Raw genomic sequence first — 12,051 nt, 5'->3', positions numbered from 1 at the left:
TATCATTTATAAAATGAAAAATCAAAATTCTATTTTATTTTTATATATTTTATTATAATAATAAATCATGATAAAATAAACTATTATATTGAACTAAATATGATAAATTATATTAAATTGATAAATTTATTTTCATAAATATAAATATTTATGTTAAAAATATAATATGATGACAGAACGGCTTAATATTCGCAAACTATATAATACATGTATAAAAAAAATTACATATCTTAAAATTTTGTATATACAATAATATATTATCTAAAATGAATAAACGTAAAAAAATATTGCTAAAAGAAAATCCAGCTTTGAAGGACGGTGGGTCAGAATTAGTATAAATTAAACACAAAATAATTTTCAGATATGTTGTTTCATGCATATATTAATTTTTTGAGTAACTAAATGCAAATACAATAAGATAAATATATAATAAGAAGCAACAAATGCATGTGACGATTTTAAACAATTGATTAATTATAACATATAAACTATGAAATTATTGTATTTGAAATAGTTATATAAATGTTTAAATAATATGATTAACGTTAAAAATGTATACCACCAATGATCAAAAATAAATATTTATGTATATAAATTGAAAAAAATATCTGTACGAATACGCGGATCAAGATCTAGATCATTCTTAAATTAAACAAATCATATTTATATTACAGAATGTGGGTACAAGTTGACACAATTCTCTATATATTATTTGAAGAGCATTTTTATTTTTCAAGTTGTAACATTTCTATCAATAGATGGCATTACCACGGTCATCCTCGTCCTAAATAATTTACAACCCTTTGCGTGCGAAAATTATGTGTTTTAGTTCTTTTTTACATTTACTGTAATTATTACAACACCATTGACTTATATAACTTCCGTTTGGCAAACCAAGTTTCAAATATTATTTTTTTGACATCAAATTTTAAATCTTTATTGTTCACCTACGTATCAAATACATATAGGTCATATAGTTGATATAATATATTAAATATTTACATACGCAAATAACTTTGCGTTATTTCTTGCAATTCTGTACATAAAGCTTTTAAGCTTTTAACCTAATACTAAAATAGACATCAATGGATAAACATATAAGTTCCTCAAATTATTTTGGTCATCATTTTATATGGTGCAGTGTCGTTCATTGTAATAGTGGTGGTCTTCCGGATTTTCCTTCTTTTTTTTCTGGAATTTGTTACTCTGTTCGTAATATTCTTTTTTTTTTTTTTGCTAAAAATACTCTGTTCGTAATATTCACGTAACAATTATGTGTTTTAGTTCTTTTTTTTTGTTAACATCTGTGTTTCAAAAGTTTATGATCATTTTTACAAACTTTTAACGCAGCAATAATATATAGGGAATAAAATGGGTACAATTCTTCTTTTTTTTGGAGACTTATCTATGTCATTGATTAATTTTTTTTTTTTTGGAATTGATGTCATTCATTAATTTAAAGGATTTATATACCATATATTAGTTGTATCTACCTTTAAGATAAAAAACAATGTTTTAATAAATAATTGGAAACGTAGTATTCGTTACCTAAATTGTTGAATGACATTTATAGTTAATATTTATACTGAATTATTAGTGATTGGAAATAAAATATTCGTGGTTTTTTTGCAAGGGCCCAACGTAAGGCATGTTCATTTATTGTAAATCTTTTAGATAGTTTGATTAAATAAGTTTATGTATGTAATAGTAGCCCAAATACATATACCAGACACCACGAAAATTGAACTTTATAGTGTAACAAGAAATATAAGACACATATTTACTATTATATAACATAAGTTTTTTACTCTTTAGCTAAGAGGCAAAATCTTTTTATGGTGAGTTTTGTTACATTGGTTGTTCTATCCGGGTAATGGTCTAATTACCCAGACCACCTCAAGTTTGATAAAACAATAACCGTTTGTTGTAAAAAAAAGCATAAGTTTATGTACAGATTCCGTGCAAGGCGCGGATCACTAACTAGTTTTAGTAATAAAATATGAAATTTAAAAACTTCCATAAAAATCAATCATATTTCATTACGTTTTTCTTTGCCACAGAATTAATCATTACGTTACCAACATAAAATTCCTATAAATTCCCCTCTCACGTCCCTTCTTCAGCAATATCCTTCACCCTCAAGAAACCAACTTTCTCTGAAAATAAAACACACAAAAATGGTTTATAAAACATCATGTCTTCTTCTTCCTTTGGCTCTCGTATTTCTTGATTTCATCATAACCTCATCATTAGCCAAACCTATTCCAACCACATTCATCAACGTCTTAACTTACGGAGCTAAACCAGATGGCTCAACAGACTCAACCAAAGCCTTCTTAGCCGCGTGGCAAGTCGCTTGTGCCTCTGTTAATCCTACAACTATTATCGTACCAAAAGGACGGTTCTTGGTCGGAAACCTTGTATTCCAAGGCAAGAAATGTACGGATACTCCAATATCTATTCGTATAGCCGGATCATTGATTGCTCCCGAAGATTATAGAATTGTCGCAAGCTCAGAACAGTGGATCTGGTTCGAGAGTGTCACTGATGTTTCAATATATGGTGGGATACTTGACGCGCAAGGTTCTGGTTTGTGGAATTGCAAGAACAATGGTGGTAGCAATTGCCCTACCGGTGCCAAGGTTTGCTTCAGCCACATGAAACAACAAACTTTCTTGATATACATGCGGTTTTCTTATTAATAAAATTTTGTCAAATGTTTTTGCAGACTTTGTTGTTTAGTGGGTCGAATAACATCAATATCAACGGTTTAACGTCGATAAACAGCCAGAAATTCCATATAGTTATCAACAGTTGCAATAACGTGAACATTGACGGCGTTAAAGTTTCTGCTGATGCTAATAGCCCTAACACTGATGGGATTCACATCCAATCATCTCACTTAGTTAGTATCACTAACTCAAGAATTGGAACCGGCGACGATTGCATCTCCATAGGTCCAGGATCTACTCATGTTTCCATACAAGGCATCCAATGCGGTCCAGGCCACGGAATCAGGTAACACAAAAATGCATTTCCTGCCATATAAGTTACATAATATCTTATTACAAACGTTCTCTAATTAGTGGATCCTCTAAAACAGTATCGGAAGTCTTGGGATAGCAGAGGAAGAACAAGGCGTGGAGAATGTGACAGTGAGTAACGTGGATTTCACGGCAACTAGTAATGGAGTTAGGATCAAGACATGGGCGAAAAACAGCAAGAGTTTCGCTAGAAACATCGTTTTTCAGCATATTAATATGAAGATGGTCAAGAACCCGATCATCATAGACCAACGCTATTGTTTTTACAAACCTTGCCCTGAACAGGTAAAAGGAAATGAATTAACTATATCTTATACCCTTATTTCAACATATATACTGAGTCATTTTAATTTTGTATATTTTATTACAGGAGTCTGGAGTTGAAGTATCAAATGTGAGATATGAAGATATACACGGGACATCGAGTACGGATGTGGCGGTTAAGTTGGATTGCAGTAAGGAGAAACCCTGTACCGGTATTGTAATGGACAATGTGAATCTCGCCTTGCAGCTGGTGAACCAACCGGCTCAGGCTTCTTGTAGTAATGCAAACGGATTAGCTAATGATGTCGTCATCCCGTTTACTCCTTGTCTGAAAAGAGACATACTTATGACATGATATATAGATGGATACCTGAAGTGATGTTGTCCCGGTCGCTCCTTGTCTAAAGATGAGTTTATGCTGATGAATTCGTGAACGACGTCGTCTTACTTGCTACTTGTTTGTTTTTATGTTTTTATGTTGCTACTTTTTTTTTTTTGTAAAAGCATTCATAAATCACGGCTTTTCTATGTTGCTACTTGTTTCGGTATTTGAGGATTCGTTGTATCGAAGCTACGGTTTCGACCATTAAAGTAATAATTATAATTTTTCGCTCATATATCTATACTATTAAACCAGGATACTATTGTCCTTTTTACCTTAGTCTGCTATTTCTTTACTAACATTGCATGTTTCATTAAGGACAATCAAATAATATTAATAACACATCTATATTAGACCATTTTTTCGGATCCAGCCCACTGTCCACATCAGATCTCTCTTGAGTCATTTGGGCCGATTAAGAAATCAGATCCAATTCTCACATTTTTTTTCCTTTAGGCCATTGAGTCCAAGTTCAAATAATTTTTTTTCAACCATTCTTAATTATTTTTTTTTCTTTTCTTAACATAATTTAAGCATTCATACAAAAAATTAATTTTTTTCATTGAAAAGTATAAATCTTTATTAAAAGTATATAATTATTTTTATTAAATATATTAACCACATAATAAAATTAATTCATCAGAGTTATACCAACTTAATTCATTAAAAAAATAAAGTTTAATTTTTTAAACATAAATAGTCATATAAAATGAAACACGATAAAGAAAGATAAAAAGTTTAAGTCTTTTATAAAATAAAACACAAATATATGAAATATGACATTTACTAAATATTTGTCAATTGAAAAAAAATAAAAATAAAAGAGGAACATGATCTATTGATATAGCCGTAGTCCAACTATTTTAATACAATTATTAAAATCTTTTATTAATCATTTAAGATAAATATTATACAAAAAAACATATATATGACTAAAAATACAAATATAAAAATTAAATTTTAACAAAAATATAAAACAAAAAATATATCCGCTCTTTAAGGGCAGATCAAAATCTAGTATCCGTTTATTTCAGTAACGTAAAGGATAAACTTTGATAATCATCTCATGGTTGATCGGCCCATTGAGGCATAACCACCATGGAAAAACCCAAAAGTCAAAGCCTACAATTACATGGTTGAGTTCCAGCCAGTTTTGATACAACTTGAAACTGGGGACTCCACTTCAAAACCAAATCCTCGTCTTTAGCCACTGATTCAAGAAACCATGACGGGAGCTTTGACTCCTCTGAATCCCTGACCACCCACAAGTACAGTTTCTTATCGCCAAAGTAAGCTCTTTCTATGAACATTGCTAAACTGAGCCATGCTACCAAATGCTATGTATACAACTGACCCTTGCGGCCTAGTGTTGAGCCAGACAGTGCAAAAGGCAGCTTGTTCCCTCTAAGAGGTCCAGATCATAGTCAGTATGATTTGATTTGTGGTCTAACTACATTTATGGAATAGACGGACCAATGAGTCAAACTTTCGACAACAACACTTCCTATAAACCAATAAAAAAAGACGGTGGTTATAGGGAAGATAGTAACTAGGGCAGTAAAAACAGTGTAGAAAGACAGCTAAAGCAAAAATAATAGCATAACTAGGGTAAAAAAAAAAGAGAAATTAAACCAAAAACAGAGTAGCTAAGATGACAAAAAGAGTTATTAGGACATAGGGACATGAATTATTAGCTAGATAATCAAACATGGTAGCTAGTACGGAAACAGTGTAATTATGATAAGAAGTAGGAAAAAGAATAGTTATTTGCAGACCATCGAGGGGACAAAACAGAGTAGTTTGAACACGAAATTGCGGGGCATATACAAAATTGTTAAGAGATGAACTAATGTGACAGTCGAGCTCTATGAAATCAGCCTTTTGAAGTTGGTGAATTGTTGAAGCACCATCTCAAAATAAGCAGGGGTGGATCCACTATGGATAATGAGAGTAGGCAAATGTCATGTTATGGATGGGAAGATTCAAACTTTCTTGGTTTATTTAAAAAAGATCTTTAATATAATGAACAGATGAAAAATCAACTTAAAATTACACTGGACGAATAATTGACCCAACAAGACACTATAGAATAGATCTTTGCATTTTTTCATGTGATAATTTATTTGTTCAGAACCTTTGATACAAATGCGTCAATGTTAATATCTGTAGAGCCTCCTTCACTGAGTGACTTGATAGCCAAGTCTCTCCATTTCTTCGCATTCTCCTTCATCTCTTTGCTCTTCTCTCCTTCCATCACTTCCTTAATGCTAAACTCAATCTCCTCTTTCTTGGCAATCCCACTCTCATTGTCTATCTTCACACTAACTCCAACCTTCCACACATCTTGTATGTAATTTGCATTCATAGGTTGATCAGTCCACTGAGGCATAGCCACCATGGGAACCCCAAAGGCTAATGCCTCCATAGTTGAGTTCCAGCCACAATGAGTTAAGAAACAACCAATGGCTTTGTTTGACAGAACTTCAAGTTGAGGACTCCATTTCAAGACCAAGCTCTTGTCCTTATCCATTGTCTCAAGAAACCCTGATGGTAGTTTATCCTCTTCTGAATCTCTGACAACCCACATGAAGCTGAAGTTTCTAACTGCTGAAGCAAGCTCCTCCATCTGCACATTGTTCAGTTTAGCAATGCTCCCAAATGCTACATACACCACAGACCCTTGTGGCCTTGTGTTCAGCCAGCTAATGCAGAAGGTAGAGTCTTTCGAATCAAAGAGATTCAGATCGTAGTCTGTGTCTGATTTGATCCTTTGGTCTATATACATTGATGGAACAGTCGGACCAACTGTCAACACATGACAAAATTTTGACAACAACTCCTTCTCCTGTAACGAAAAATAGACTAGTTAGGACATAAAAATAGTAGTTAGGACATGAACAAGAAAACGACATGGTTGAGAAAGTTGTAAGAAGAGAGGTCTAACATGAAGCTCCAACTCTTGGAAGGTGTTAATGAGTACAAAATCAGCTTTTTCAAAGTTTGTAAACTGTTGGAGCACCATCTCAAGGAAAGCAGGGTAAGATCCAGAAACAGATAAAAAAGAAGGCAAATCTTGAAGCTCAAGAAAAGGCAAGTCTTCAACGGGAAGCTTCAAGCTTCCATGGTTTATGTAAGAAAGATAGTAAACGTAGTTAACAGCACAAGACTGCGTAAAGAAAGGAGCCGCAGCTATACCAAACTCTCGGGCAACGTCGAGTGCCCATGGAATGAAAGCATCGTAGACCATACAAGTGATGGGATTATCACTTGTCTGGTGTTTGCGGATGATGTCTGCAATGGTTCTGGAGCCGAAGGTTTTGAAGTTTTGGAGGTATTCGTGGATGGTGTAAGGTGACTCGCAGCCCTGGTCATAGCCGTCGGAGATGGTGGCAATGGAGATTGGACTAGATGGATCTGGTTTGATGGAGTTGAAGACAAAAGTGGTGAGAGTGAGAGTAGTTTCGAGACCTTTAGAGATGAGTCGTTTACAGAATTGGCAGATTGGTGTGATGTGTCCTTGCGTTGGGTATGGCACTGCCAATACATGTCCTCTCTTCTGCTCCATCTCTCTCTCTCTCTAAATGTTTTGCTGTAACCAAAATGAATACGCCTTAGGAGATACTGCTGGTTTTATAGACAGGTTTGTCAGGTTCTTCCTTTTAGATAAAGAGCGTTGTAATAAGAACAAGAGATAGTTTTGTTTTTGTCTTTTCCTTTTAATAATAAATATAAGAATAAGAAGAAAATTTCAATTTGCTTTCTTTCCACAAGAGAAGGAAATGTGTAAATAAAAAAATATTTTATACATGTGCTTATATGTTCAGTATATTTTTTACAGAAATAATACAATAATATTTTAATACTTTTAAACAATTTTTAATTACAAATACACACGACACCAATGAAAATGTTTTTTTTTGGAAATAATGTTAAAATTGATTACAAGTTTTATGGTTTTTCACATAAGGACAGGGAACACTAGAAACAGAGAAATGAAAAGCAACTAAACAGACACTCCAACTAAAAAGACACTATGAAAATCATGTTTGTGGAGAGCAAACATAAAGGTGAAAATTTCTTAACATGTTAATATAAACACACAAAATCGAAATTTTTTGTTGTCGGTGACCATTTATTGTATGGAATGAATGAAAAAAAATGTTGAATACAAAAATTCATTTGAAGAAATGAATTGAGAAAAAAATTGAAGAAAGAAGAAGAAACGTTTCATATCAAAATTAGAGGAGAAAAATATTTCTTCTTTAGTTAATTTATACGAGGAAAAGTGAGGAATGAAATGGGATCCGCATATTATTAAATTACAAAAAATTCAAGTTAACTGGTATCATTTCAGAAGAATAACAAATTCATCATATTTTTTTCCCTAAAACATGGTCACAAATTACGGCTTAAGATTCTCAAAGAGATTAAAAAAATAAGAGACAACCGAAATGGGGTAAGTAAGAAGTGATGAAAAGATTATCTACGGTTCTATCATTACAAGAACACATCGATAATAAGAAAACGATTTGTTCATATCATGTCTTCTTGTGTTCTTCACTAGTTGACATTTCGCTATCTAGAATATGATTGTTTTGTATCTTTCCCTAAATCCAATTTGAAGTTTTATGTTTCACTTAATTCCAGATTTCAATGCTAGTCTATGAAGTTATTTTTATGTCTGGTGGATCAGTAATTTTTTTTTGGTAAAAGGTGGATCAGTAATTAAGACCAAAGTAACCGTTATAAGTTAAAAGACATTGCTTAATGTCTAGTGGACACCCCATTTGAAGCAAAATCAAACTATAAATCATTCTTATAAACAATCGGTCTGCTAGACGAATCGAATCAAATCGAACCAGTCAACTATGCTTTTCTTTTAATTAAATCAATTGTAAGCACATATGTACATTTATGTTACAAATATTATCGTTTATTTAGTTAATAAAATATCCATTATTGTTTTCTCACCAAAAAGACATTAAAATAAATCACATACTTTATATCTCACAAATATAAATCTATTACACAAATTGAATTTTTACATAAATGGATAAAATGATTGACAAATATATGTGTTTGACAACATTGATTCACCAAGAGAAATAAGTATTTATTTGATAAATTAGTTTCTTATATAGAATAATACTAAATATCGTAGAAAAAAATCATGATATTCATAACATGTATATAAAATAAATGGTTTATTTGTAATATTTGATTTGATTGTTTACACCAAAAATCAAACCCATCTTAATAATTGTTGAGATGACATCAAATAGTGACCCAAGTGATGACGCCAGGGGATTGTTTCACAATAATAATCTTGGCCCTTTCAAAAAATCTGTAGATGAAGATGATTCAGACGCAAACTTAATGGCAGAGTTGTAACAGAATTGACAAATCAGGTGGAATCAGTGTTTTGAAACCCAACTCGTACCTGTGGTTGAACCGGTAAATCCGGTGATCCAGAATAAATCCGGTTTGAGTTTTATGAAAAACCTAATATTTAAAAATCTGCAAAAACTCACTAAAACCCGGAACCCGATACCGGTTGAACCACCGGTTGAACCACAGGTTGAGCCACAGGTTGAACCAATAAATAAATTTTACTTTTTTTTTAGTTTTTAATGATGTTTTTGTTATAAATCAATTAGTGGATGTTCATAACCAGCCCGGTCCATAACCGGCTCATACCTTAGAGAGAGAGTCGGCCACGACTTGGAGAGAGAGAGAGAGTCGGCCACGACTTGGAGAGAGAGAGAGAGGCGGCTTGCAGAAAAGGAAACCATCTTTCTTTTTCCTTGTAATTGTTATCTTTCCATTATTATGTATTAGTAGTTTTTCTAATCCTAGTTGATTTAGGTTTTGGATACTTTACTTTTTTACTTATCTTGTAATCCCCTTTATAAGAGAACATTTATTCATTAATGAATATAGAAATATTCAGACCTAAAACCTTCGTTTTACAATACATTATCAGCACGATTGTTCTCTGCAATCTAAGCTAAAATCGTCAATCCCTTAAACCTAACCTAGCCGGCGACTTTAACCTAATCCTGCCGAACCCTAATTTGCCCTAGCTCGCGTTCCAGCTCGTCAGCAACCGATCAGCTCCATCCCTAAGGTGTTCCTGATCCTAGACGACCTCGGCTTCCGTTCGCATCACAGGCAGCTCGCGTTCCCGATCAACCAGCTCGCAATCCCGATCAGCCGCTCGCAAACCCGATAAGAAGCAGCAGCTCGCGAACCCGATAGACGCGTCCCGTTCAGCTCGCATCCGATGACGATCCAATAGCAACTAGCTCGCGTCCGTCCGTGTGCAGCCCGAAGTTCATCCGTTCTCTTTGGTGGTCCGGTTTCAACCCTACAAACAAAGGTATACCGATTAATCTGATAACATAATGATCAAACCCTAAAACCCTAATCCATTATTATGGATATCCGATGTTATTGATCAAACCCTAAAAATTGGTATAACCTAAAACTGATCATCTCATAATCACTAGATTGAAATCGATTCCCTATAACATGATTGATTGTTTTATTGATTGTTCTGATCTGAATTATGAAAACCCTAAAATTTGGAATCGAAACCCTAAAAACCTTAATTGTAAATCGGTTTTGTTTGATGTCCTTATCTGATCGATTGATCATTGAGGTTTTAAAATTGTCCTTTGCTTGAATGATTGATGATCTGAGTTTTAGGATTGATAGATTGATTGAAAAATCTAAATCGCGAATTTGAAATTCCTAAAGGCCTTGAAACCTTAAATCCCATATTGCTTAAAACTTGAATGATTGATTTGAGGTTTAGGATTGTTTACATATTGCATGAAAGTTAGGTTGCTAGATTATTTTGATTCTGAAACCCTAAAATCTAGCCGCATATTACCAACCTTGAAATTGGTAAACCCTAATTGATATGCAACTGAATGATAAGATTGAATGCATCTAAATTGATTATCCTTGTTTGCATTATATTCTGTTGTGGTGTGTGATTTTACTATGAACCATACCGAACGGCCGTGTGGCCTAACCATTCTGATGCATTGGTCATACTCGCGGCCTTGTGCCCTTAATAGATCACATTGTTTGCATCATGTGATTGAAAGCTGTGTGGCTTAATGCATCATAGCTTGGCCGTGTGGCCTAGAGAGACACCATATCTGAATGGTCGTGTGACCTTGCTTGCATATCTCATGAACCGATCTCTAGGATTATTGTATCACATTACATGGCCGTGTGGCCTAAGCATCACATATAGACCTAGCATTCTCGACTTGTTTCGCACCATGATAGAGTAGTAAAATGTTTTGGTCGAGAGACTTTGAAATCATATGCAATGATTATTTTGAATTGGTTGCATCCTAAATCATGAACTGATTGATAATATGGTTTCAAATGCCGAGATTTGAGCCTTTGGATTATGCCATTCTAAATCCCTTTGGAGAAAACTATCTAGAATGGACAATGAACACTTCAGTTGTCCTGAAATCAAGAGGACTCAGAAGGAGTATCATTCAGGGTGATTATGCAACTAGAAGTGAAAAGTTAAGAGCCTTAACAATTATACGCCATCATCGCACTGAGGATCTGAGAAATCAGTATCTATATATATTGAGAATCCTCGTGACCTTTGAACTGAATTAATGTCCAGATACGCAATGGTATTATTACCAAAGGTCAAGCATGAATGGATGAGTCTCAGATTCCAAGACTTTGAGTCTGTGGCCGAGTATCACTTCGCTTTGTTTGGAGTCGTTTACAAACTGAGACTATGTGGTGAAGTGGCAACAAATGAGGATTTACTTTTCAAGACATACTCCACATTCCATCTAGGAAATCTGTTGTCAAAACATATCTATATAGAAAGAGGTTTCACCACCTATAATGACTTGATCTCTTGCCTAACGGTAATTGAGAATGATAAGTTGCTAAAGAGAAGCAGTGAGATGAGATATCCTGAAGCAAATAAGACTGATATGGATCAGGATGAATCCAAGGCAGCCGTGCCCAATGTAACTGATGGTGTGGCCGGCATGTCTATTGACTAAAGAAAGATCTCGACATGCTAATTGTGTTTTAAGTCTTTGATTTGTGTTTTGCTTTAAAACTAATTGTCATTCACGATTTTATATATAATAATAGAATTGATTTGAGTTCATTACTATTATATCTTGCCTGATATTACTTGATAATGTGAATGATTGATAAAGAAATCGCCTAAAAGGCATTATGGTACGGTATAATAGCCTAGTAAGAAATCTATGGCTAAGGCATTGCCTAAACGGCATTATATACACCCAAGAACGTATGACCCATTGAGTTAATATGGTTTCCAAATAGAAACAATGGGCA

At 33.7% G+C, this 12,051-nt stretch overlaps 2 protein-coding genes across 2 annotated transcripts; one reads left to right on the top strand and one right to left on the bottom strand.

The window, feature by feature from the left end:
* The first annotated feature begins 2,177 nt into the window (after positions 1 to 2,177).
* Positions 2,178 to 3,663, top strand: LOC106334179 (probable polygalacturonase At2g43860). The gene is made up of 4 exons (XM_013772505.1): positions 2,178 to 2,642; positions 2,729 to 3,018; positions 3,104 to 3,329; positions 3,415 to 3,663. Exons 1-4 carry the CDS (start codon positions 2,178 to 2,180, stop codon positions 3,661 to 3,663), a joined length of 1,230 nt encoding a protein of 409 aa, XP_013627959.1.
* A 2,007-nt stretch (positions 3,664 to 5,670) lies between these two features.
* LOC106329434 (UDP-glycosyltransferase 74F2-like) lies at positions 5,671 to 7,290 on the bottom strand. The gene is made up of 2 exons (XM_013768087.1): positions 6,635 to 7,290; positions 5,671 to 6,535 (listed from the first exon to the last, which is right to left on the bottom strand). Exons 1-2 carry the CDS (start codon positions 7,253 to 7,255, stop codon positions 5,810 to 5,812), a joined length of 1,347 nt encoding a protein of 448 aa, XP_013623541.1. The 5' UTR covers positions 7,256 to 7,290; the 3' UTR covers positions 5,671 to 5,809.
* Between the last annotated feature and the right edge of the window lie 4,761 nt (positions 7,291 to 12,051).

Source organism: Brassica oleracea, chromosome C3 (genome assembly GCF_000695525.1).
Source record: "Brassica oleracea var. oleracea cultivar TO1000 chromosome C3, BOL, whole genome shotgun sequence".
Lineage (NCBI taxonomy): Eukaryota > Viridiplantae > Streptophyta > Magnoliopsida > Brassicales > Brassicaceae > Brassica > Brassica oleracea.
Note: the sequence above shows the minus strand (reverse complement) of the source record. Positions and strands in the feature narration are given on the sequence as shown.